Source organism: Vulpes vulpes, chromosome 4, assembly GCF_048418805.1.
Source record: "Vulpes vulpes isolate BD-2025 chromosome 4, VulVul3, whole genome shotgun sequence".
Lineage (NCBI taxonomy): Eukaryota > Metazoa > Chordata > Mammalia > Carnivora > Canidae > Vulpes > Vulpes vulpes.
The window spans coordinates 28,270,062-28,296,877 of NC_132783.1; the positions used below are offsets into that span (position 1 = coordinate 28,270,062).

The 26,816-nt window shown below is 38.0% G+C and overlaps 1 protein-coding gene and 1 long non-coding RNA gene across 6 annotated transcripts in view; one reads left to right on the top strand and one right to left on the bottom strand.

Annotated features, from left to right (window-relative positions):
- Positions 1–16,698, bottom strand: part of LOC112930966 (bifunctional heparan sulfate N-deacetylase/N-sulfotransferase 3) — a 174,133-nt gene extending 157,435 nt beyond the window's left edge. For 2 of the 3 annotated variants that reach the window (XM_072755358.1, XM_072755357.1), the window contains exons 1-3: positions 16,621–16,698; positions 15,912–16,114; positions 3,262–4,406 (exon numbers count right to left, since the gene is read on the bottom strand). In XM_072755358.1, coding sequence (XP_072611459.1) covers positions 3,262–4,284 — 1,023 coding nt within the window. In that variant the 5' untranslated portion in view covers positions 4,285–4,406; positions 15,912–16,114; positions 16,621–16,698. Of the gene's footprint in view, positions 1–3,261; positions 4,407–15,911; positions 16,511–16,620 lie in introns of those variants that run through there. The other variant, XM_026013440.2, reaches the window with a different exon arrangement.
- Positions 1–26,816, top strand: part of LOC140598567 (uncharacterized) — a 308,814-nt gene that overhangs the window by 164,590 nt on the left and 117,408 nt on the right. For all 3 annotated transcript variants that reach the window (XR_012001017.1, XR_012001018.1, XR_012001019.1), the window contains one exon: positions 13,401–13,537. This is a non-coding gene — a long non-coding RNA (uncharacterized lncRNA). The remainder of the gene's footprint in view (positions 1–13,400; positions 13,538–26,816) is intronic.

Here is a 26,816-nt window from a genome sequence, read left to right on the forward strand (position 1 = left end):
GTACTGTACTCACCCTTCTTGTGATGATGTGAGATGACAAAATGCCTAATGATGAGATGAAGTGGGGTGAATGACAGAGGCATTGTGATATAGTGTTAGGCTACTATCGACCTCATGACTGTATGTCAGGAGAATCATCTGCTTCCTGACCATGGTTACTTCTGTTATCTGAAACTATGGAAAACAAAACCACAAATAAGGGGGGACTGCTGTATAACATCACAACTTCTTAGTCTCTGACACTGATCTTTTTGACTCTTATCAATGAGATCATCTCTCTCTACTTGTTTTCTGAAAGATGACTTCCTTAACATTCTACACTCAGTCTTTTTCCCTTATCATTCTATAAACCCTTTTCCTAGCTGATCTTACATACTTTCATGCTTTGAACCATGCCTTCGATATAATAGTAACTTCTAACAAAAACTATACTTGCTATCCAGACTTCTATGGTGAGCCAACTACCTGTTAAACATCTGTACCTGTATGACTCAGATGCCCTTCAATAGTTTAGCATTTTTAATATGGCCTCTAATTACCTTCACTAGGGTCTTCTTGCTCTCTCTTTTTTTTAAGATTTATTTATTTATTTGAAAGAGAGAGAGAGAGAGAGAGAATCTCAAGCAGACTCCACATTGAGTGTGGAGCCTGATGCAGGGCTTGATCTCACCAGCCTGAGATCATGACCTGAGCTGAAACCAAGAGCTGGATGCTTAATCAACTGTGCCACCTAGGTGCCCCTCTCTCCTCTTTCTTTGTTGTTGGAATAATGAACTATTATTCACCTATGCCAAACATCTTAATGTTTCCTTGATTATATTCTTTCACTTCCACTGATCCAGTTAGTAAGTTGTTCAATTTTACCTCCTAAATAGTTCTTAAATTGGTCCTTTCTTCTCCATTCTTATCATTTCCTGGTTTTAAGAAATTTCCTTTTGTCTGAAATATCACTGCTACAACCTCCCAAATCATCACATTGCTCCAGCCTTGCCTTCAAAATCTGTCCTGCTTAATAGAACTTAATGGTTTCAGGTACAGGGCACACAGTACAGTGTTTCCAATGACATTACTTACATAAAACCATGTAGACACCTTTACTGCTATATTTACCACATAGCAAACTATCTATCTATTAAACAGCAGCCCCTACCAAGACAGTAAACTCTTAAGAAAGAACCCATGCTTTATTTACTTTTGTATCCCTAGTGCCTGCCTCTGTGCCAGGCATGGGATGTGGCCAAAACAGTTACTGAGTAGGTAGGTAAGTGCTCAGTGCAGTCATCAACTATGTGCTTTCTGGGCTTCTTTTACTATACTTTCCCCACCCTCTCTTCTAAAGGGATGAGGCTTAAGATTCCATCTACATACTGCCAAAAATACTTCACGTATAGTACATGCTTAATAACTAGTTACAGAATGAATCAAAGAGAAAGAAAGAAAGAAAGAAAGAAAGAAAGAAAGAAAGAAAGAAAGAAAGAAAAGAAATAAAGAAGAAAGAAAGAAAGAAAAAGAAAGGAGAAAGAAAGGAAGAAAGAAAAAAGAAAAGGAGACAAAGTGTTTAAACTCTCAGGGCAACTGCATACAATGAATTAGTGTTTCGAGACACAATCACAGATACAATGTAGAAGTAGTTTAAAAGCTCAAAAAATTCAAAATATACTTTCTTTTAAGCCTTAAGATTGGTTAGAAACTATATTCCCATCAAAATGGGCAATTCATTAAATATTTTACACATGTTGAATTCTTATTAATTGTGCTGAACTGTAATGTGTTTAATTTTTTATACCCCTTAAAAATGGTTTAACCTTAAGAGCACTGAAGACATTTTATATTTTGTGTAATTTTAGAGGAGGATGTAGTAGGGCTTTGCATATAAAACTCAGAGATTTATCTAGCACATTTTAAAATGGCATAACAAAATATTTTGCCAGTTTTAAAGAATTATACTTCAGAAATCAAACCTTAAAAACCAATTTTATCATAATATTTTGAAATGAAAAAAAATTGGAAGAGAATTATATACTGTTTGTAATCTTCAAGTGCATAATGTTTAAGCTACTAACTTGGTTTTAATGTAGCTACAATTTTCAAGTATATTTCATAAAACTTAATGAAAACTTAAGCACAACTTCTATGTTAATTTTTGTTGAGTTAAAAAGAGGAGTCCATAATATTGTCAAAAATATGGGGGTCTTTTTTTTCAGTTTTTATACTCTTTTACGGTAACATTTAATGGTCTTTCTGGTATTCTTAGCACATTAACTAGTGTGATGAACATTACTATTATTTGCTTGATGCTTAGTCTTTACAGAAAAGAATGCAGTTTTCAATATTTTTTTCCATCTTTGTATTTTACTAAAAGGTCAAAGATGCACAGAATAAAAAATATGTATCAAGATCTGTCCTTTCACTTTTATGAGAAATCAATCCATAGTATAAGAAAGATAGAATCCTATCGTATTTTGGATGGAAAATAAGATAAATGTAGATCATTTTAATTTTAAATTTCATTAATATTATAACAACCAGTTGTTTATATAACACAATTCATTCACAAAGTCAACTATCCTCAAATAATTGTTTTCAATAGGGCAACAGTTTTATATAATAAGAAACTAATACCATTTAAATGCAGCATGATGGACTTCATATACGTCCCAGAAGTGTTCAATGAATTCTGAAACTTAATTTAAATCCTTATGTTTGTGTATGAATAAGTATGCTTCTATATATTCATAGCTTTCCATATTTAGTAGTGCTGATTTTCAGAGTTTCAAAAATATGAGAGAAAGTGAGTTGCACATTTGACTTACAAAAATATCTGAACTTGCTACTTATGAGATCTTTAATTCTTGAAAATTTGTGGGAGTATTTATTTTCATTAAAACAAATTCACTTTGATTTCATATTTAAATGAACTAAAGTCTTAGATTAGTAGTAGTTTTCTAAGGTAGATAGTTTCTGGAAAGTTAATTAAACAAGATGGCTTCTACTCTATAGCTTTATATATAGATAGCAAAATCAGGATCCTGCCACGCTCAATCTTTTAGTAGTCATTTTTCCTTGATTCAGTGAGAAATAGCCCAATATCTCAAATATAGCTGAGAATAGCCAACTCATCCCAGTTTACCTAAGACTTTCCAAATAAAATGAATATCCCATGTCCCAGGAAATCCCTCAGCCCGAGAAAAACTGACATACCTAGTAAACCTACAGAGAGATGACCTAAACTTTGAAACTTCGAGATAAAAAGGGCCTTACCTTAACATCATTGGTGTTCATTCTTGTTCCTTCCTTTCCCACAAAAATATCATCGATATCCACAAGAATGTACCTGTCCAAGGACAGTGTCAGCCTCTTTCCTGACAAGAAGGAAACAGCATCTATGAAGATGAGCTTGTGCAACCAAAAGTTTAAGTTGTTGCCAAAAAAAACTCTTTGAATTCCATCATGAAGCCCCAAGTCGTGTATGACAGTGGCATAAAAAGCACCTTTAAAGATGGGAGGAGAAAGGTTCTCTGGGGTCTTTACTTTGGCGAATATTACTGGTTGGTAGGCTGAGTGATTAATCTGGAAAACTGTCCAGTCAGTTCCAGGTAAAGAACCTTTTTCAAGCTTGGAAGATTTGGTCACATGAAGCAATGGAGAATGAGGATTAATACAACAATCTTTTACTGCAAGGTTTCCATATATGGAAAAAGGGAAACCTTTCAACTGAAAGCTCTGTAGACTCTTCTCACTAGTTTTGTGGAATCCAATGATACCCACACCATATTCCACACAGTATTTATCTAAAAGGCTTCGGTTCCAAGAGTCCATATTTATATACTTTAATATATTCTCATAAATAATGAGAATATATTTGCCTTTAGTTTTTTCTATAAGTGCTGGGAGATCCCCCTTTCCAGGAGCAATTTCAATGTGATACTGGAATCTGCTGGATTCTAGAATCATAATTATGTCTTGACCAAGCGATGAGTATTGGCTCTCCACAAACACCAGAACTGTGGGGTCTGTCCTCGAAGTGTCAGAAAGCTTCATTGTCTTGACTTCCATAAGTCTGTATGGTAGGTGTTGGAAGTCCCCACAGTCCACTTCTGACATCATCTCAGAGGGTTCATTTTCTTGTTTGTAGCCACTGTATAGGTAGTAGGCAGAAATAATAATGCTCACCATACAAAATGTGGCAAGCAGAATAACCGTCCTTTGAAAGTGTCTGTGAAGCTTCATGATAAAACTCATGTTGTATATACTTTCCTCAGACTGTTCCAATAGAAGCACCATAAAAAAAAAAGAAGAAGAAAAGAAAAGACGGGGTTCAGCTACTTGTCCAGTCTCAGTCAATAGTTTATGTCACCATTGCAGCGCATTTGTGTCACTTGATCAGGGCTCACAGAAAATACAGTCTGAAAAGTAGAATGAAATAGAACAGAATATCAAACATTCATTCTGTGGCATTAAAGTGAGCAAGCTTTTTCCTGCTGACTGGCACAAGTGGCAACCTGTTAGACAGATGAACTGGTGTATGGTCTGTAAGAAAACCTCTGTTTCCTCTTCCCAGATCTGGATGAGGACATGGGGGTGATAGAAACGGGAAGAGGGCTCCATTTAATAGAGGCTCTCTGTCCTTCATTTGGAAAATACATTGGGCTAACAAGAAATTTCCTGTTATTTACTGAGCTTTGCATCAAACTCTATAGATACCACAGACCTAAGACCACACAGAGAGGTCACCTGAGCCATACACTGCCACGTCATGTAAGGCATACATGATACATATGTGTTTAACTACATATACTGAAAATTCATGAAAGTTTGGACATATTTCATTAGGTGCTATAGTTAAGACACTAGTTTCTGCTTTTTGGAAAAGAGCTCAGTAATTACTTGAAAAAGTACTATAAAAGTGTCTTTTAAAACCAATAACAATAACAAACTTCATGAAACACCTTGTCATGCTGTAATTTCAAATCTCTTTCAAGTTTTACTAATCTTAGAAAAAATTAGTAGCTTTTAAAAAACAATAAGAAAGAAACTCGAGTGCTTCTTAGAGCAGAAGTTTATTAGAGTCTTAAAGTCCTGGCACTTTTCAGGAGTATGGAAAAATGAAGTATAAAAAATTGGAGTATAAAAAAATTAAGAAAGATCATCTTATTGTCCACAAGGCAGACTGAAAGGGTTCACTGCACCACTGCCTCTCACTAATTGTGTCACTTTGGCCTTAGGACCTTCTAAGTAAAATGATAAGGTTAGAATAAATCACCAAGAACATTCTGGTGATCTTCACCTAAAATTCTGTGATATTCATCTGTGAAATAAGCAATGAACAATATTTTGAATAACATGTTTATCTTTACAAACAATACATTCTGGTGTACAATTGCAGTATATTTACAGAATAGGATACTCATGAATAGGACATTTTCCCTGTAAATTATATATTATAATTATTCATTCAAACATAGGGCATCTATGTCATTCATTCATCAATATTTATGAGGTAACTATCTTCTATTTTTTTAAAAAAGAATGTAAATGGTCAACAGAGTGAATATATTTAAGGGGTCCAATATTATGAAGTAGAGACAGTGACTAGCATGACAATAATAAATCGTTGTTGATTAGAGATAAATGACTCTCATGAGATGAGATAAGAGACCATGGCAAATGGGGAAGCCTGCAATGTCCCAGGGGGATGCAGGATTTGGGAAGAGCCTTTAAGGATGAGGGAGTGTAAGTAGGCATATGAGATAGAGGGAATTTATAGAGGCAGGAGTGAGCACAATATTGGGCAAGGAACACTCTGATGAAGAATGGAAAGCAAGGGTATGAAATATCCTAAACATAAATTTTACAAAGTATGGGTACCTTAGATTATGGAGAGATTTGATAGCGTAGAAGTTCATGGTTGAGAAAACCAATAGGGAGCCATTATACTTTCCTGATTTAGGGAATAATGTGGTAAGGGTGAGATTTTTCAGGAAAATGAACTAATCAATAACGTGGAAGATAGCCTAGAGCACCATTAAAAGAATCAAGGCTGGCAAGCCAGTGCAGGCTGATTTCTCACAATCTAATTATAAACTGTTAGTGATCATAGGTCAGGGAGAATGTGGGAAGTGACAAGTCTGAGGGACACTGCAAAGAAAGGAGGAAGAGAACTTAGTATGGCATGGGGGTCTGTGGTATACCACCACCCTGTCAAGTGAAAAGGCATCAAGTGACCTGGCATCCTTGAAAATAAGTCTAACATAAATGGTAACATTCTACTCTTTTAAACAATCTAGCATAGATGTAGGTGTTATTTAAGCAAATCAAAATTACTGGGACAACTGAGAATTTCCATTGTAATTGTAGTTATTTCATTTTGAAAGGTAATTGCACTTTAAAAGTTATGTACATGTTTATGAATAATATAATATTCTGGAGTATAATGGCAGGATATAAAATCTCATATCTTTCTATGTCTGTCTCAATTTTAGCAGTGAAGTGTTTTTGACTGGATACAAAATGTATTACCACATTTTGCATTTCAGAGAGCAGTGTTTCATGGTTTGTTCATATTGTCAGAAATGAAAGGCACTGTAACTCAAATTAATCTTATTTGTGATGGGGCAAAGTGGTGAGGAGTACTTGCTCTCACTATTTAGGATGGATATTAGCTACCCTCTCCATTAGCAGGTATGAAATACTGAAAGTCCTCTCTTTTCTATTAAACTCTTCAATTTTCCTCCTGAAGCCAAGGGAATTCCAGCGTATATCTCTGAGGGTAGGATTTGGTCGAAGACATTTAAATGGATACATTAAGATTCCTTAGGTTTTCTTCAAACCTTCTTTTGACAGCACACTTCTCTGTAGCCAAATTTAGTCTCTGGTATAGATTCTCAAAAGTTAATATTCTTAGTGCAACCTCATCCACCACCAACTCCTTCCCATTCTCTGTATGTCTATTAGCTCCAAAAATGTCAGAATGGACTGAACTGATGCAGTCACTCCTTCTGCATGGGATGGCACTATAGCAACTTCTCCCGAGCCCTTCACTGGCGGGGATGACTAGGAAGACAGGTACATGTGGAGAATGAAGCTCCTCTACACAGTTCCCTGGTGAAAACTTCTCAGATGGAGCTAACCTTCTAAAGTTGGTAAGACCAACAGTTACACATGGTCACTGTAGAAATGATATCTTCTTTGTAATTCATGACACTATTGTAAGTAAGATTTTAAGGTCAGTCGCTCAGTCTCTCTTATCTAACTGTAAATTCTAAGAGGCTAGAGAGAAGCCCTCTATCATTAAGTCCCTAGAGCCAGGCATACAGTTAAGCACCCAATGACTACTTGTGGAATTAGTAAATTACAATGGCATATTAACCTTACAAGTTAATTTGACACTTCCACTTTATTCTAATGTCATAACTTATTTTTGAGGTTACATATCACTGTTAATATGATTATAATTACCTATACATTAGCTGGATTTAATGTCTCTGTTTTACTTAATACTAGGAAAATATAATCATACCATACTAACATAGGATAAAAGAAGCCACCATGGTAGATATTAAATCTTCACCCACAAAGATACCTATCAATTAATTATTCTGGGATCTGTCATCAGGTGTTGTGTTGAATACCCAGTTTGGGGTAAGTGCTACATCAGGCGCAGAGGACATCATAGAAGTAATATTAAGAGTGATCCTTGCTTGCAGAAGCATGATCTCTGTTGGGGGAAATGACTTGTGAAACAATAGCCAACACTATGTTGTACGTAATAGTGGTTTATGTGGTACAGACTATGTTTGTCACAAGTTTCAAAACAAAGATTAACAATGAATAAAAGGTTAATGAAATTTAGGGAAACAGTTTCTAAGAGACATGGTGCTTGATGGGGACATAAGACAATGGGAAAGATTTGGATATGAGAGTGGGATGAAAGTGTTGGCAAAAATACCTGGCAAGGTTAAAGAAATGAAATGGTTACAGTATGTTTATCTGAGAGGGAGACTAAAATGATACTATGTGTTGGGTTGAAAATGGAAATGATATTTCATTCAAGGAGTCCTGCAGATTAATGAATGTCCTTGGAAGTGATTGTGAAGCACAAAAGTATAGACTTGGAAATAGCACTAGATGAATCCAAATAGAAGAGAGACAATAAAAATCATGTTTACAGATTATTAGGGCAGCAGAGGCATCCAGATTGGACAAAGAGCAGTCATATGAACAGAGAAAGTATATGCTACATTGTACAGGTGGAATCAGGACCGTCCCAGCTAAGGGGCTGCTTCACAATCCAGGTGGGGAATGGTGTGAGTCCAGACTAAGCTGGTTATTAGGGAGAATGAAAATGGAGATACAGGAGAAAAACAAAAAGGAAGTGATTATTGATATGGTTGAGGGACTAGGCAGGCTTGGGGGCTAGAAGAATAAAAGTGCCAGTGATAGAAACACGCTAGCTTAGAGTGGAAATTGGCTTGAGCTAATGATGTTCATCTAAGTTTCAGATAGGTGACTGAATGATGCAGAAGGAGATAGCAAAATGACAATGTTCTGTAAAATAGCTGGAGGTTGACAAATAAAAAGGCAAGGAAACATTTGAAATAAATGGGTCATTGGCAAATCTGGATATGCTACACATACTTAATTCCTCAAGAAAGCCTTTTCTGACCAAGTCTACTCCTCCCCCTTTAGATCATGTTGTAATCTAATTATAATTACATTTTATTTCAGGCTTTTATCACAACTCTTACTAAATATTATTAGCAACATGATTTGTTTAATGTCTCTTTCTTGTTAGATTGAAGTTTCCAAGGGTATAGAGTTTGTGTCATTCCCAGGAAACTTTCAGACAAGAAACAGGATAAAAACATTTTTAAAGGCCAACAAGAGCAACAGGCAAACACTTGGGTATAGTGATGATTATATTCTTGAAGTGCTCTCACAAATATACATTGAAAATTACAGACTTTGCATGGTCTGCTAGGTTCTCTGAATGACTGACAAACAGATACACTGCCCTGCATATCACAGAGTTCCAAGGACACAACTATCTTTACTATAAGTATAGAGCTGACGGCTGTGCTTACATTTGGATACCTATGATGAGGGATATGCTGAACGACCAAGGAAGTGCAAATTAAATTATAAAGTCAATAAACCATGTAGGTATTTGGGAACAGTCAGAGTAGATACAGGTAAGGTGCAAGGTTGGGATGGTTATAAACGTCACCACTTCATCAGGATTTCCTAGAAGGCACAGTGAAGGAGGTAACATCATATGGGAAGGTAGAGTAACAACAAGAGCAACACACATAAATTAGCAAACACTTTTGACATGCCATCATGGTATTGGGCCTTTTAAAAGCAGTAGCCTGCCCAAGATACCACAGCTCATAGTGGTTGAAATGAAATTGGAACTCGACAGCCTGCAGTGAAGACACCACGCACCCAAGGCAGCAACTGCAACACACACTTTTCATGCTAGGAACATGTTGGTAGCTATTATCTTTAGATGCTGCAGTTTCTGCATATGAAAATGGGCGATACTTGTGGTACTTATTAATAGGGTTTTAATGAGGATTATGAGATAAACTATAAAGAGCTCTTAGAAAGTGGCACATAGAATGTATATACTATACGTTACCTGACATGATGATAATGATGAAGATGATATAACCAACATAGAAAATGGGAAATATCCTGAAGACGGCCAATAAAAATTCACTAAGAGTTTTAAAGGGACAGGTACAAGCATTCCAGTGTAAGCAGAGTTGTGGGAAGTGAAGGAACTCCACCTTTGATGCAGGAAGTTAAAGTCAGACCAGAGGAAAAGACTCAATCAGAGGCATAATCCAGCATCATGTCCATCCCTGGGCTTCTTCTCATTCCTCCCCATTACCCTAGATCAGATCACACACTCACTGGCTTTCACTACCATCTATGCTTCAGTAAATTCCAAATGTCTATTTGTAAGTCCAACCTCCTTCCTCTGAGCTCCAGGATTGCAAATTGAACTATCAACTTGATATAATAACAACAACAACTCACAGTAACTGTGTGTTCTTATATGCCAGCTACTGTTGAGCTCCACTGGATTCATATCACAAGAAAACTCAACCTGTCTTAAATGGAATGTATGGTCTATTTTGTAAAACTCTTCATCTTCCCACGACCATATAGTGGTTCATCCTTGACACCTTCTTTTTCCTCACTTGTGCTTATTTAAATAAACCCAAGTCCTCTCATTTCCATTTCCCAAAACTCACCTCCCCTGTTCAGCACACTGCTCTTTCCTAGGCAACATCCCTCTCACTTGAACTATTGCAAAAATTAGCTTCATCATAAACACTCTGGGCTCCTTTTCTACTTTTCTCAGTCCAGCATCAAAGTGCAAATCAGATTGTTTCTTCCCAGCAGAAAACATATCAATGGCTGCCTATTTCACTTACTCATTAAAATGCAAATTCCTATACAGGCCCTACAAGATTCACTGTGAGGAATGCTTCTCACTCTTACATCTCAGGCCTGATTCAATGGTGTGCTCCCCTTTAAGTTCCAGGCAAATGAGTTCTTTTTCTGTTCCCCAAAAGCAATAACCTCTTTTCTGACTCAGGGTCTCCTCAAATGCTGTCCTCTTTGGAAGGACTTCCAAATTTTCTCTGGAAGTTTTCTCCCATTTCTTCATCTGTCTTCATCCTCTAAATCCTACAGCTCTAAGCATAAAGGTTCCTGCCTCACAAAAGCCTCCTTTGATTCCCCAGATCTGTTGGGTCTCTCTTTTTATACACTCTCACATCACCATCTACTTTACCTCTGCAGCACATTCCATAGTTATAATTAGTCATGTGGTTTTCTGTGTAATATTTCTGTGATTGGAAGCATCTGTAAGTACCTGCCTTGTTCACCTCTATATTCTTGATATCAATACAGTGCTTGAACTAAGAACATCCCACTGAATATTGTTAAATGAGTGAAAAGAGAGCCTGTACTAAATTTTGCAAATAGCAGCTGTCTTCACAAACTAGGACAGTCATTAAGTCAGACCATCTTCTGAAAATGGATATCTCCACTAGTCACACTGGCCTCAAATAATAGTGAGGGTGATAATATAAACACTGTGAATGGCAATGACCACCTTGACCACAGACACAGTGAGGCACATCCAGAATGTACCTTTCACTGAATCTTACTCAAATGCCTATTTATCCCATTCTGATATTTTTCAGAATTTGGCATGCCTAGAGTTGTTTTGTAATCCATCTATGTTTTTAAAAAGGAAAACATCTGTTTTCCACCAAGGGAGCATTAGCCATTATTTAATTATATACCACTAACAAAAGGCAGAAGAGAAATTATATTTTGGAATCATAAGCCATTCCATATACATAGTAAAGAACTGAATATATACAAATATTCATTTTGTAAAATATGGCAATATCTGTAAGGGGAAGCACCTACTTGTCACTGTAACCTATCTTTTCTCTTCCACTAACACCCACCATCATCCCAAAGTAAAAATCAATTTCTAAATGAAATAGAATCACGTTGAAGTTGGCAGTACAAGAAATGTTGAAAAAAAGATTGCCATCTGGAAAATGAGTATTAATAACTAAAGAACTTCAGGTTCTAACATAAATGAAAGATATTTAAAAGATCTTGACAACATTCCCCTTTCACAAAATTAACTTTATTTTATAGTGTTGAAAAATGCATTGGGAGGCTTCAAATACATTACATGAATTTGCTAAAAGTAATTTAGTAGTATTAAAAATTGACAACGAACATGCTCTTCTTTGGGAAGAAATGTGTGAAATTGTGTCATGTTAATTGAACCTTGCTGTGGTAGGCAAGTCAGATGCTGATTTGCGTGGAGTATGACCAAGAATATATTGTCTCCAGAAACGTGGTTTTCTTTAGGATGGATGGGCAAATAGCTGCACTTGGGGGCGCTGGCTTTGTTTGATACATCCAATTTCTATTGCAATTTTCTCTCCTTCTTTATATTTAGAAATTATCAAGGAAACAATCCTCCCCCCTCCCCACCTCTCTCAGTGTTATGCCACCCAGTGAGGCAAGACAAGAAAACTACTCTACTACTGCTTTGTTTATTCTGCCTGTGTGATTTAAAGGAGGAAATGTCTCCCAAATCCCCTTAAATTGAGCTACAACATATGTACGCATCATGTATGCCTAATAGCAGGACATGTGACTACTGCCAGTGCAGCTTTCGGGATCTAACATGACCTGTGTCATTTTTTATTCTTCTTCAGAGTCATGGGAACAACAGTATTAACCTAATCTCTCTCTGTTTGCCTAGACCATAAGTGAAATTTCAGATCAGTGTTTGGCTAATGTTTTAGGGCAGGTTATATGAATCAGAGAAGCAGAGGCAGCCAATCTGCAGAGAGGATTATGTAAAATGAGCAGAGAGGAGCAATGAAGAAATATGATAGGGAGTCCTAGGAAGTCTGAGGTCTTGGTTTGATTACTCTCTATCCTATGAATGCATCAACAAAGACGTTAGACAAATTCTTCCTCTGTTACCTTAGGCATCTTTTTGAACAAGTGACAGTCAATCCAATCGGGATATCATGAGAGAAGAAAGAAATCACCTAAACTAGACTGTATATACTTCCTTAGGGAAGGCACCACAGATAATGGTCTTGGGCACTGGTATAAGCCTGACCTGATACTAGGTGATGAGTAAATATCTCTTGAATGAATAAATGATCATTTCGTATGTAGAAGTACATAAGGATGGAAATGATGGAAACGACTGAAGTGGTATGTGCATTGCCTCTGTTGTACCAAGAGGCGTATCAAGCACAAATACTTGAAAACCGAGAAAGACACAATGTAATATGGTGGTTAAAGGCATGTGCATTGGGAGCCAGACTCAAACTGAATCCCATCTTTACCACTTAGAAGTATATGATCTTAGAAAGGTAAGTAGCCTCTCATTTCCTCAGTTTCCTCAATTGTCCAATGGAAATAATTAAAGCATCTACCTCAAATAATCTTTTTGAAGATTATGTGAGCTAAAAATTAATATATGAGCACTTAGAACAGTGCCTGGTACAAAGTAACTCTATGAGTGTTAACTTTTATTTTAAAAACTTTTGCATGTGGGCAGCCCCCAGTGGCTCAGTGGTTTAGCGCTGCCTTCGGCCCAGGGTGGGATCCTGGAGACCCGGGATCGAGTCCTGCGTCGGGCTCCCTGCATGGAGCCTGCTTCTCCCTCTGCCTGTGTCTCTGCCTCTCTCTATATGTGTCTCTCATGCATAAATAAATAAAATATTAAAAAAAATAAAAACTTTTTCATCTATTCCCAAGTATCTAGAAAACAGTACCAATCAAGTTTTATATTATTCCCTGTTTTCATGTCTATTTGTCCTATCTTTCAGAACAATTTCTACAATGCTGAACAACAAAGAAGATAAGAAAGGATCGCTGAGATTGTCATTTTCCAGGGAAGGGACCAAGGAAGGCCCAGAGCTAGCAAGGGAGTTGTCCAAGAGTACATCTCTCATGACAGAACCAGGTCTAAAATTCATATCTAACTTCATGTTATTCTCAAATATTGTAACCAAAGAAAAGAATTAAAAATGAAGTGTATGTAAAATGATACCCATCACTGAGATGCAGTTTAGCAACAGATAATCAAGAGTTATAGTCCTCAGTAATTTGTGGAAATTTTTGTGAAATAATCTGTTATACACATTAATTGTAGAAAACCCCAAATGTTTCTCTAGTTATGAAACTTACATACAATTGATGAAGAATGTTTAGAGTAACACGAAGGTCACTGTGACGTCCGAGAACCTAAGAATATAGTTTTTATAAAAACAAACAACAGACAAAAAACCCAATTGGTTTTCTACAACTATTGTGTACTGTAAGAAAAAAATCAGTTATAAAACAATTTTGAGCACTGTTCAGGCTAATTATCATTATTATTGTAAGCTGTTACTTTTGTGGCCCAGTAGCATCCTCTAATCTGGACAGGTGTTTAGAATTCATGCATGTCCATGTGAATGCTTATCTTCAAAGCCACAGGACAGGAAAAACAAACTTCCACTGTTTTTTCCTATTGTCTAACCTGTTAAGCAATTATAAATCCAAGACATTCATTTAGTTGAGAATAGTGTTTTTATTACAATCCTATTTCTCTGGATTTATAGTGGATACACATCACAAAGTATTTAAATATGGCTTTCTTTGAATATATTATATACCTCAACAAATACATATTTAGGTTTAAAAGTTGGCACTAATCACTAAAGAACAGTTACGACTCAACCAGGTTTCAAGGAAGTCATATAAGATTCCCTGAATTGAAAGAAAAGCCAGTTGACCACTGAATATTTAGATTTTAGCTCATAATAACTTCTTCAGTATTGAACTGAATATATATCCTATCTGGTCCAGAAAAATGAACCTCAAATGCCTGGCTGTCTCTCCCATTCTATTTTTTTTTTCCAGTAAACCTTTCAGTTACACCACAAATTAAGACTTGCTGTAATCTTCTGAAATAATACTTTCCTCAAGAAAATGTACTAAAAGAGAAGGTATACCATAACTCAACTGAAGTAAACTATAACAAATCTGTCTAGAAAGATATAAAAGTTTTGTTTTATCTGAAACCTAGGAAGCTTTCATTCTAAAAACTATGAAGAAATTAACTCATGTAACCAGTTTAATAGTAGTATTTACTATACAAAGAGAAATGCCTTCTATTTCACCACTAGGACCATAAAGAAAAACAATAAAAATATGAGAGATAGCAGATACTGTGTTAACTGGAGAAAGAGCGAGAGAGCAAGCTTCTGTTAGGGCAAATCTCTTGACATGTTCAGTACTATTTTTCAAGAGTCTCTTTCAAATTTATTTTTGAAATCTCCTCAGATACAATATTAATAGGAAGCTATAGTAGAAGAAAAAGGGAAAAATGCCCTTCAGCTGACTATCAGATGTTTGAGAGTTTGTGCTCCTTATCATTCTGCTCTGTGGTGAACAGCATTGTTCAATAGTTGATAATATGATATTTTCTAAGGACAAAGAAAAGAGCTGGAGATCAGTTTCACATGTATCTCAATATTTGATTTTTATTTTAATCTACTATGAAGATGTAGCTATTTACATTACTTAGGAGTGATTTCCTTAAAACTCTTCCCAGATTATATATGTTGCTGTACTTCAATGTATTTATAAAGAATATGAATTAAATTTCAACTTTAAATGGGTTTGAAGCTTAAAGAGTTTCCAGATATTAGAAGAACTAGTTGGAAGATGATCTAGGTAAACCTCTTAAAGAATGTTAACTTGGTTCTTTTGAGGAAAAAAAAAAGTGGACATATTAAATGGAAGATACATGTACTTGCCTTTAATTTAAAGCTTCTATATTCAATACATAGGCTGAATATTTCTTTCCAAGTTGCATGTAATTTTGTGAACTGTGTAATCTCAAATAGTATCTATAAAATGAATTGCATCAAGACAATAGAAAGATTTGTTGAGAATCATTATTGTATAGACAGACGGGTAGTTATAGTCTAAATCTCTAACGTTGCTTACAAATTTCTAGTCCATCAAGCAAAAGACATGTGTTCTGTTTAACAAATCTGCTGCAGAATAATCACAACTTGTTGGTGGAGATCTTCAACAATTATAAGGGATCATCTCCTCGATACTTCAATTTTATTTAGGAGAAGCTTTAAAATTACCCAAGAATATTTCTGTGTCTCACTGAATCTAATTAAAATCGTTCCATTTCTTCTACAAGAATAAAACCAGGCACTTGTTCAATCCTGAAATTCGTAGATTAATTGAAAACAAAGTTGCTCTCTCTTACTAAAAGCCCTGACGTTTATGAGCGAGCTATGACAGGGAGAGTGTAAATTAACAGATGCGCTTACCTGGAATCAAAGTCGAAGGCGCGGAAAATGCTTGAGGAAGTTTCAGCAGACCTAAGAGGCACCGAAACAGCAGCATCCACCACCACAGGCTCAGGCTTTTCGGCTTCACAAGTGGCAGCAGCACCAGTTCCGGCCCAGTCCCCTTGTGTTATGTAACATCTTACTGATATCAGCCATCAAACTGCTACCAAGCTGGCGAGGCGCTAGAGGGCAAGAGTGTCACATGCAAGGCCCGTCGCCAAGGGACGGGCTCCGGTACCACTTCGGGCAGACAGATGCTAACTAAGCCGGTAAATAACACGATGCCTGAGCGCAACAGCGAACGTGTAATGTCCCTCAAAGAATATTTTAAATGCCAATTTTCTGACTAGCTGAAGACTTAACCGGTTAATAAATATGCATAAGCAAGTACGCACACCACGCAAAACTTTCGGGATTAGATCTCTAAACCTGCAGTCATCCAGGAGGCTGGTTTTTTTTTTTTTTTTTTTTTCCCATTGTCTAAAAAAAAACTTATTTAAGACATTAGAGGAAAGGCTAATCAGGTAACAACGCGCGGCGGTTTCAGGACCCCCGCGAGCCCCGCCCCCCGCCCCCCCAGCGCCGCCTCCGGGGCCGCCCTCCCCGCCGCCCTCCCCGCCGCCGGGGGCGCTCTGGGGCGAGGAGCGTCCGTGCGTCCGTCCGTCCGTCCGTCCTCCGCGCCGGTTACCTGGGGCCGCAGCCGTCCGCGGGGGCCTCCTTCCCGGGGTCCGCGGCCTCCGCGACGGTCCGGGGGGCGACTCGGGCCGGAGCGCGGGCGGGGCCCGGCTGGCAGCGGCGGCGGGGCGAGCGCGGCGGGCGCCCGGGGACTCGGGGGCTCGGGGGCTCGGGGGCTCGTGCGCTCGCTCCCACGCGCCCCGCGGCCCCGGGACCCGCCCGGCCGCGCCGCCGCCGCCCGGCTCCCCGCTCCCGGCCCGCGCGCGCCCGCTCGTGCCCCGGGGTGGGGGCGCCTCCGTCCGGCCGCCTCGCGAGGGGTGGGTGGGGGCGGGGCGGGGCGGGGGGCGCCCTACGGGGGTGAGGTGGATGGGGGCGGGGCGGGGGCGCCCTACGGGGGTGAGGTGGGGGCGCCTCGGTCCGGCCGCCTCGCGCGGGCGGGGGTGGGGGGCGCCGCCCTGCGGGGGTCCCGACGGCCGCTGCCCGCAGAGCGTGGAGGCCGCCAAGGGTGACACTGGTCGCGCCGCCTGGGAAGCGGGTGCGAGTCCCTGAGGCGGCTCCGGGAAGGTGGCGCGCTTGCCGCGACCCCTCTGGCCTTGCTCGGGCTGGTGACGGGGCGCGGCGGCGTGTGGGGGCGTGTGGGGGCGTGTGGCGGCGGCTTCCAGGCCGCAGCCCGCGGCTGCCTGTCGTCCGGCTTTCCGAGGGGCCCTGTGTTCCGTCCAGTCCCTGAGGACAAGTGGAGGACTTGAAGCGGCGTTTTGTTGGGGGCGGGGGGGGGGGGGAGCCCCAAGGTGTCAGGTTACACTCCTTCAAAACTTCAGTTTGCTTAGGACCCTCAATCGAATGATTTCCGAAAAATCTTATTTTGATCCATTAACGTAGCATAGGTGCGAGTTTCCTAAGTGGGGGAGGTGGGTCTTCCAACGGTAACTTGTCGGGCTACCTGTGGCCTTTTGTCCCAGCTGCTCAGTCTGTGCCTCTTGGAGGACCCCACCGCTCCGCCTCCTTTTTAGCCCCTTTGCTAACAGGTCAACAGCGACTCTGGCTCACTGGTGACCCACGATGCAGATGGCACCATTGAGGGTATTTTGTGCTCCTGGTAGCTGGGATTAGAATTTACAGAAAAGAATGTGACCCAGCCTGGCCAATTAGAGACAAAAAGGCACCCTTCTAGGACCTTCTGGCCGCCTCCTCCCACGCCCCACCCCCCTTAAGGAAGTGCACTCTCTTCTATGGGACCTTGCAGAATGATATGTGAGCTTGGAGCCTCTTGTGTCACCACCTGAAGTCTGAGAATGAAGCTAATGCCCAGGGAGGCATGCCTGGGAGTTAGAGAACAGTTAAGCCCAGATGGGGATACTTGAACTCAGAATCCAGCTATGGGTGAAACAAGATCTTCTACAAGATTTTAGGGAAGAGACAATATTCATAAATCCATACGTTCTGAGTGTTTCAGGATATGTGGTTACGTTCAGAAATGGCATTCTCTTCTTCTTTCTTCTTCTGTCTTCCCTGCACAAAAACAAAACCAAAAAAAGCAGAAAACCTCTTCTACAGAGTAAGATATTTAGTATTTCTATGACTATATTTTGGCATTTTCTTTAACTAGATGTGACAGAGGCATAATCAAGTTTCCTGATGCTTTGAGAGGAACTGCTACCTTCATGGGTGACTGCTACTTCCAGCCATCCATCTGGAAGTGCAGATACTTTAGGATTATGCCATCTTTTCCTATGACCTTTGGCTCAAGTCATGATCCCAGAGTCCTGGGATTCAGTCCTGCATTGGGCTTCTGCTCCACAGAAAGCCTGCTTCTCCCTCTGCTTGCTGCTGCCTCTGCTTGTGCTCTCTCTCTCTCAAATAAATAAAATCTTAAAAAAAAAAAAAATCCCATCTGTGTACATGGGAAATTTAGGCCAGTGTAGTAGCAGATCAATATGCCACCTATATTCCCTTTCTCTTTACTTGCCCAGCAGACAGGCAAGAACCGAGCAGATAGTTCTGTCAACCATTGCCTCCTCTAGCCTTTCCTTCCTATCTTCTTTTTCTAGGAATATGAAGGTCAGGGAACCATTTTTCCTCCACAGAGATATTCCAATTTAGCATAACTCTAGTTATAGACAACCAAGAACCTATGACAGAAAGCGGATGAAGCAGAGATGAAAAAAGCACTCTGGTCTAGGGCCTCACATTTGTGAAGCACCTCAAGTTAAATCATCTCCAAATGAGCTGATGCAGTATTTTTTTATGTGTTAGTTTATACTTGAAGGATATACCACAGTTTTTGTAACCCCCTTTAGCTTATCTATTATTATTTATGTAAATACTGAGTACCTCAAAAAATGCAAGTTCAGGTTTCTGGCAACCTCCGAGAAGCCTTGAGACAACATGAAATATTTTTATCAGATACACAGCTTCAAATGCAAAGGGAAGAGTCTGCAAATTACCTAAATAAACCATTAAACAGAAGAAAAAAAGAGCAAATGTATGCACTTTTGTAAATTGAAATAATTATTGTATTTAGTGACTCTGAAGTAAGGCTTTGAATCACAGTGATGTAGAGATTTAACAATTTTTAATCAGTTAAGATTATTTGTACATTTTGATAGGTCTTTGGCCTTCACCTAAATGCTTCTATGTGGAAGGTGATGGTTATAAAAGAATTTGGGGAAAGGCCGTTTCGATTTGCAGAGTTATCTTCTATTTTTCAATGCCTAAATTAAAGCACTATATTATTCTAACTAGTTTTTAAAAATGCAGGTGCTTATAAAGAACACATCAGTACTTCTGATCTGAAATAGCTCATAAGTGTATTACTTTTCTTGAAAAATATTCAGCTTGGATTTATAGTCCTAGTAATTAGTGACATTGTTCAGCTGAAGGTAATGGAGTGAAGATTTCAAAGAAACCGTATTTCTAGCTAGGATCTGCTAACTCAGCTCAAGGAAGTGTACCCTAACTCCATTGTCTCAAAAGATGTTCAAGTGAAAATAGATCAAAACCAAAAATTTCAGCAAAATGATTGATTAGGAGGAAGAGCAGTGAAATCAGATATTGGGCTTCTTGGAAACCACAGAAAGATCAGTCTTACCTGCTTCCAAGTCTCCTTGCAAACACCGTCTATGGTATGAAGATTTCATTTTATAGAATACCAGTGTAAAACTTCATAGACCAGGTTAGAGCAGTGATTCTCAAACCTCAGTGTACATCAGTATCCTCTGGAGGGCTTACCAAATCACAGATTGCTGGGCTCCATTCCCAGAGGTAAGTGGGGCATGAGAATTTGCATTTTTAACAAATTCCTAGGTGATGTAGATGCTACTTATCTGAGACCACACTTTATGAACCCCTGGATTAGAACATTATTGAGAAAACAGATTGTCTTTATGTGGTCTGTAAGAATGAACATTTATTATTATTATCACTATTATTACTATTATTATTAAAGATTTATTTATTTAGAGAATATCCCAGGAGCCTGAGATCATGACCTGAGCTGAAATCAAGAGTTGCACTCTTAACCCACTGAGCCACTCAGGCACCCCTGAACATTTATTATTGTAAAAGTTATTTGGTTTTCAAGACATTATCTGTTTTTGTGTTAATCATAATAAATACACAGTAAAGTGAATATTTTAATTGGTGTTCTCCATACAATTGAGTAAACAAAGAAAAAGAATTTTTTTTTTTAGAAAAAAAAATTTTTTTTAAAGTAAAAAGTAGCAAGATTTATAAACAGGCAAATGGCCTTACCTCCTCAAGGGCTGGCTTCCTCACTGATTCATTTTGTGTTTTCCACTGCTCCAGGTAGAGGGTTTTCACAACAGACTCTAGGAAAATACACTAACAGAGAAATAAATTATTTTCTTAGTCTAATAGGTAATGTTTTTTCCTGTCCCTGATAAAGGAAATAATTTTATTTTATCCTGTCATTAAATGTTTTTTATTCCTGAGCCAAAGAGTACCTTTACTCATTTTCTATCAGTTCTTTTTAACTTCAAATGCTTTGTCCTCAAAAAATAATTTTTTTCTCTTGGTGTAACTAGTTTAAGTTCTCCTGTGCTGGTCATAATGTCTGTAGAGTTAATTACAGGCCTAAGGTGGTGACTGTTTGACATGTAAATGTATTCATATCTATAGGTTTAGCATAAGCTATTGAAATAACTGTTGTTTTGTTCCATCTTAATGGGGAAATACAAGCAATCATCAGATTGTAGAACATGCTCTGTGAGTTTTCAAAGTTATTCTTAATATCCAGGCAGGACCAAACATCATTAAGGTATTTCTTTGAACTTGCTTGCAACATTAAAACATCATTTTATAGTTTGGCCTCATGCCATGTAATAAAGATAGATTCATTGTGAGAGTTAAGTGGGTGATTCTGCTCTCAAATTGTGTGAAAACAGGCTTCATAAAGACCCCAGAATATACTTCCATCCATCTTAGTATGATGTTTCTCCATTATATCCGATCATTGGATTTCAAGAGATTGAAGAAAATAATAAATATTCAAGGAGTAAGAGTTGTATGAATTAATTTTGTTTTGTGCCTCTGAAAGTATCTTTGAAATAGTGATACGAGAAATTGTTAAAGAAAAGAAAATAGCAGAGAAAATTGAGATGCCCTGTATATTATGGATTGATAAATCCAATATTCTTAGGCTTGAGGCTTTTTTGACTGACTTCTCCACCAAACATTTAAATTAGAGAACTGTGAGTATAAAAAATGAAAATTTAATTGGTAAAGGGAAAATTTATGTATACAGTTTTTCTCCCTCAGATATGAACAAGTGCCCTCAATAGTATAGAAGAAATGAAAATGGAAACTCTGCTTGCCTAGCATTAAATTTAAGTGTTGCTCAGCATTTTTGGCATTCTGAAAGAAAAGGTAGTAGATGCTCTCTTTCAGTTTTCTTAAAATCAAGCTTGAAATAAAACACATACACCTAGATGAATAAAATTACAGGAAACTACTGGTTAAGTGCAAAGTATTTTTCTCCAAAGTCTCATTTTATTTTTTTTATTTATTTATTTTTAATCTTTATTTATTTATGATAGTCACAGAGAGAGAGAGAGAGGCAGAGACACAGGCAGAGGGAGAAGCAGGCTCCATGCACCGGGAGCCTGATGTGGGATTCGATCCCGGGTCTCCAGGATCGCGCCCTGGGCCAAAGGCAGGCACCAAACCGCTGCGCCACCCAGGGATCCCTCAAAGTCTCATTTTAATTGCTGGGATTAATGGTCATTTTATTTTTCCTCTGTAGGATACAGTGCAGCCCTCTGGAAGAGATCAATAAGTATTTCTTGAACAAATTAATCCAAATCTTAAAATGTTCTTTTTCTTAAACTGTTTTGTAAAGTATATTTAAGAATTAACCTTTGAAAGATTTTGTATTTGTGTCTATAGTTTTATATGTAAATTATATATTTAGAACTTAAAACTTGTAATAGCTTTGTATATAAACAAAAATTAAAAAAAAAAACTTGGCTAAAGGGCTTAGAGTGGTAACAGAAATATTTTTCATTCAACCTTCACTACTCTGGGAGCAACAGTTTTCTGGCTCCTATGAATCTTAACTGTAACTCAATATAGAAAACTATTGCTTTTCAATATAGGATAGAATCTCAACCAAACAAAACTAGGAAAACCATATCAATTTAATTTATATCACTTTACAAATAATAAACTATGTGTTTCATTCCCTCACGCCAGACTTGGTCGTTTATATATGTATCCATCTGTGTCTGCTTAACAATTACCTAAAAACTTAGCCACTTTGACAAATAGTCATAATAGAACCTCTGCACAATAATAGCAACAGAGATGACAATGAGACAGAAAACATGATATGCACTTGCCACGTGTTGGGGTTTTGTATATGCTGTATATAAGAGCTCAACATAGTATAATTGTGTAGAAGTAGGAAACCAGGCTTAGGAAGTGTAAGTAATGTTCCAAAGTCTATACACTGATAGTGGATGACCTTTGAGGTAGGTTGGGTATAAGGTGGAGAGGAGAGAAAAAAGAAAAAAATGGCGATAGGCAGAAATTTAATTCCAAGACTCAGGCTCTTTTCATTATATTGTTACGCTTTCCTCACGAATTAGTTATGCTTAGACCATTAACAAATATGTATGGGGTATTGTACATGTATATAATGAGCTGCAGAAATATAGTAGTGAGCTAGACCCTGACCTCCTGATTTTCATATTATTACACAGCTAATGTTTCACAATTAACTTAATTACATTACTTACAATTATCACTTTCTATTGTAAGTCCACAATGAAACATACTGGCTAATGAAAGTGAGTATCAAACAATCTCACCTAGTCTGGGGAGTAGTGAGGGCATAAAAAGGGTCAAAGAAACTTACTTATGGGACTGATCTTCAGTGACTCATCACACTTGGCCCAGTTTCTTCTTTCAGCTCTCCAGAAAAAAAAAACAAAACAAAAGATGAAAACCACAGCCATAGCCATGGAGGGTCCAGTGTAATAGAGAGTGAAGGGTAGAGAGTATATGCGAAAGAGTTTAATTTTAATAGCCTAGCAATAACCTATTTTGGAAAGGTCTCAATGTTTGCAGACATCACATTTCTGAACGATTGGATTCACTTTGTAACTAATAATTCTCTTTATTTAAAAATTTTTCTTCATAGTCACTTATTCAAATGTTAAAGCTCTTTCCATGGTACAGGACCCTTTCATAAACTATTGTCCCTCCCTCTGACCTGCCTTTCTTTCCTCTTCTTCTTTTCATCAGTCCTTTTGGTTGAGCTTATGTCATACACAGCAAAAAAAACAAGACAAGAATCTGCCAATTATCTGGATATTTCCACAGTTCTGGAGCTTAACCAGCATCTAGCATTTGTTCAAATGCTTAATATCTCACATTTTTATTTTTCCATGAAATTGATTTCTTGACATTAGGGTGTAGTAGAATCTATGTAGAAGTATATGACCTGTACATTTGCTTGGCCTGTGCCATTTGGCCTGTGCCATTTGCCAGTTACTGAACTTTGAAGTCTTCCAACTTCACCTGCTAGATGAGAGGAATGGACAGTCATTGAGAAAAATGAGAATAAAATACAACATGTGAGATAGTACTATGGAAATTGCAAAAGGTTATACAGATACAATTTTTTTTAAGTGAGGTTATCAGGTTGGTCCGGTTTATAAGAATAAAAGCCGAAAGACTATCTCAATTTATCCGAAAACTAAATCTTGGGGTACTAGAAATTTGAGCATGATTTTCTACCCAAAAGCTTTTCTTCCTTTAATGGAATTTAATTTCTATTCTAATAATCAAACTACAACTTGTAGTAAATTTAGTAGATATAATCAGAGAATGTCATTTGTCTACCTGCTAATCTATGCCAGATGCTGTCATGTTCCTTATTTCACTGGATTGCTGCAGAAGTTCTGATAGGAAGGTCTCTAATTGGAAGACAGTCTGCTCTTTGTCTCCCAAAATTCACTCTCTCCTTCCACAATAATCAGATTGGTATTAGGTAGGACACATGGTAATCTGGGGCGGGGGAAGAGGCTGCATCTTCCAACTAGATGTGGCTAAGCTTTAGCTAATGGGATAAAAGAGGGAAGATTGTGTCATTGTTTCTGGGAGACTTCCTGTGGTAGACAGACATGTAAGAAGCCCTCATTTTATTTGTCTCTTAGTGTTTAGGAGTTATCTCCCTGTATCTTCTGCCTCCCTCTGAGGGTGAGCAGGACCGGTGATTTGTTGCAAAGCAATAAAATACGGAAAAGGTAACAGGATGTCATTCTTGTGTTTAGGTTATGTTACATAAGACTCCATCTTGCTAGCACACTAACTCTAGAGGCTCTCCTTTCTGTCTGGATTGAATAATTGGCCACATTGGAGGACCTCATGTATCAGGGAGCTGCAAAAGTCCTTGAGAAACTGTGGGAGGCCTCTAGAAACTGTGAACAGCCTTTAGAAACTGTGTCCCCTAGAGGTGAAGTCAGCCTCCAGCCAACAGTCAGAAAGAAGCCAGGGCCCTCTGTCCAACAACTACATGAAATGAATTCTGCAAATGACTTGAGTTGTCTTAGAAATGGATTCTTCCTCAGCTTAGCCCCCAGATGAGAATGCTGTCGAGCCAGTATCTTCACAGCAACACTGAAACCCTAAGCAAAGGAACTAGCAAAGCTGTGTCTGTATTCCTGACTGAAGGAAACTGTAAGATAATAAATATCTGTGTTTAAGTTGCTAAGTTTGTGGCAATTTGTTGTATGAATAGATGACTAATACACTCCTTTAGAGACAGCTGTCACATACTCTTTTTTTTCTTTTTCATGTCTTCCTCCATTGTATTGCCTAAAACTCAGCTATAACCTTGCTGGGCCAAGAGGTTGAGGGCCACAGTTTTGGGATGGTGGAGCCTTGAACTACAGAAGATTTAGGTTCCTGAGGGAGGAGTGAGATTTATGTGAGCATAACCATTTATCTTGTTGGGACCATTATTTTGTTTTTTCTACTTTTCTATCATTTAGTGCTGAATTATTCCAACTAATTCAGTAAATATTAACTGGAATTTCTTTCATTTTACTGTTTGCTACCATAAGAATTCATGTTTAATTATACAGAAGAAGAACTGTCATTCATTAATTTACACACAGAGACACTGACCATTAACATGTGGTGTGTTTCTCTTCAGTATTTTGATCTAACTTTTTGAAAAAGAAGGCCTCTATAGCTAATATCTGTGACATTTAAATGTCATGACTTCTCTATCATTAAGATTAAAGTGTACAAAATTACTTTAAAACATCTGTTTGCAACATGAAGAATCCAATCAAAGAAGCATTTGGTAGGAAAGAGAAAATATCCCACCTTTTTTTTTTCATTAAATTTAAGCTTTTATTTTTAAAAAAAGTCAACTTAGGCCATCTATTTTTGTGTTCAAAAATATCACCACAATAACTAAACAAATATGTTGGATTCCCAGTCCTTGGCTATTGATATAGAAGTTTATTTTGGGATCTAAAATATCTAAATTTTTTTTTCATTCACTGATGAGTCTCAGATCATTGCTTAACTTAACTTGGGCATATGTAAGTTGTGGTTTGCTAATCTTTTCACAAGCTTCATATAGTTCCCTCCTTCACACCTTTACTCAACTCTCCAGCTGTACTTAGGACACTTGGTCTACACTTAATCTAAATGAACCCTTTCTCTAAAGTTCATGAACTCTCAGCTTTTTTTATGGAATCTCTCTTAGATCAGATTAGACCCCTATGATTTCTCCATCCCCCAACCCAGATCATTCCCTGTCCACCCTAATCAGATGGTTTTAAGAACCTGCTACTTTCTTACAATAAGACTTTCTTATTGCCACCTCTCTTTTGCTGATCTACATAAAGATTTAGTAGCATTTTTGTTGGACAGTTAGCTGATAAATATAGCCCAAATGCTATTAATAGCTATATTTTCCACTTATTAAAATAAGTAGGATCATTTTATCTTTTTAAAAATAGATTTTACTTATTAGAGAAAGAATGGGGGGAAGGGAAGAGGGAGAGGGAGAGAGAGAGAATCTCAAGCAGACTCCATGCTGAGCATGGAGCCCAACATGGTATTCCACTCCAGGAATGAGAGCATGGCCTGAGCAGAAATCATGAGCGGACATCCAACTGACTGAGTCATCCAGGCACCCCAAGGAGGATCATTTTCAATGAGAGGTCTATGACTTAACTTCATATATGGGGAAGAACAATATATAGGACTTAAGAACGATATATAAAACAAGGAAACATAGCCTGAATTTTGGAATTTTATAATAACCTTACCTTCTGAACTGAAGTTATGTTAAGAAAGTATGGCTTGGCTCTAATCATTGCATTTCATGTACACTGTCCTTGATGTGGGCAAATTTATTTATGTAATCTTACTGTGTTTCCTTTGGAAATGAGAAAAACTGAATAAAATGATGTGAGGAGTACAACATGACATTTAAAAAAAATGATGACAATTTATAGAACCCTTCCAATTCAAGGTGAAAGTGTCAATTAACACTCAGAGGCTTTCATGTTCAAGAGTACTTCACAGAAAATAGATAACCAAACTAAGATGCTCTTCTTCTGAAATGTTCCCAGGATGTTTAACTGTGCTTTTATACTATTCAGGAGCATTGATGGCAAGATCCCATGATGCACATGGCAGTATATTGTTGTCTCTTGAACAACATGT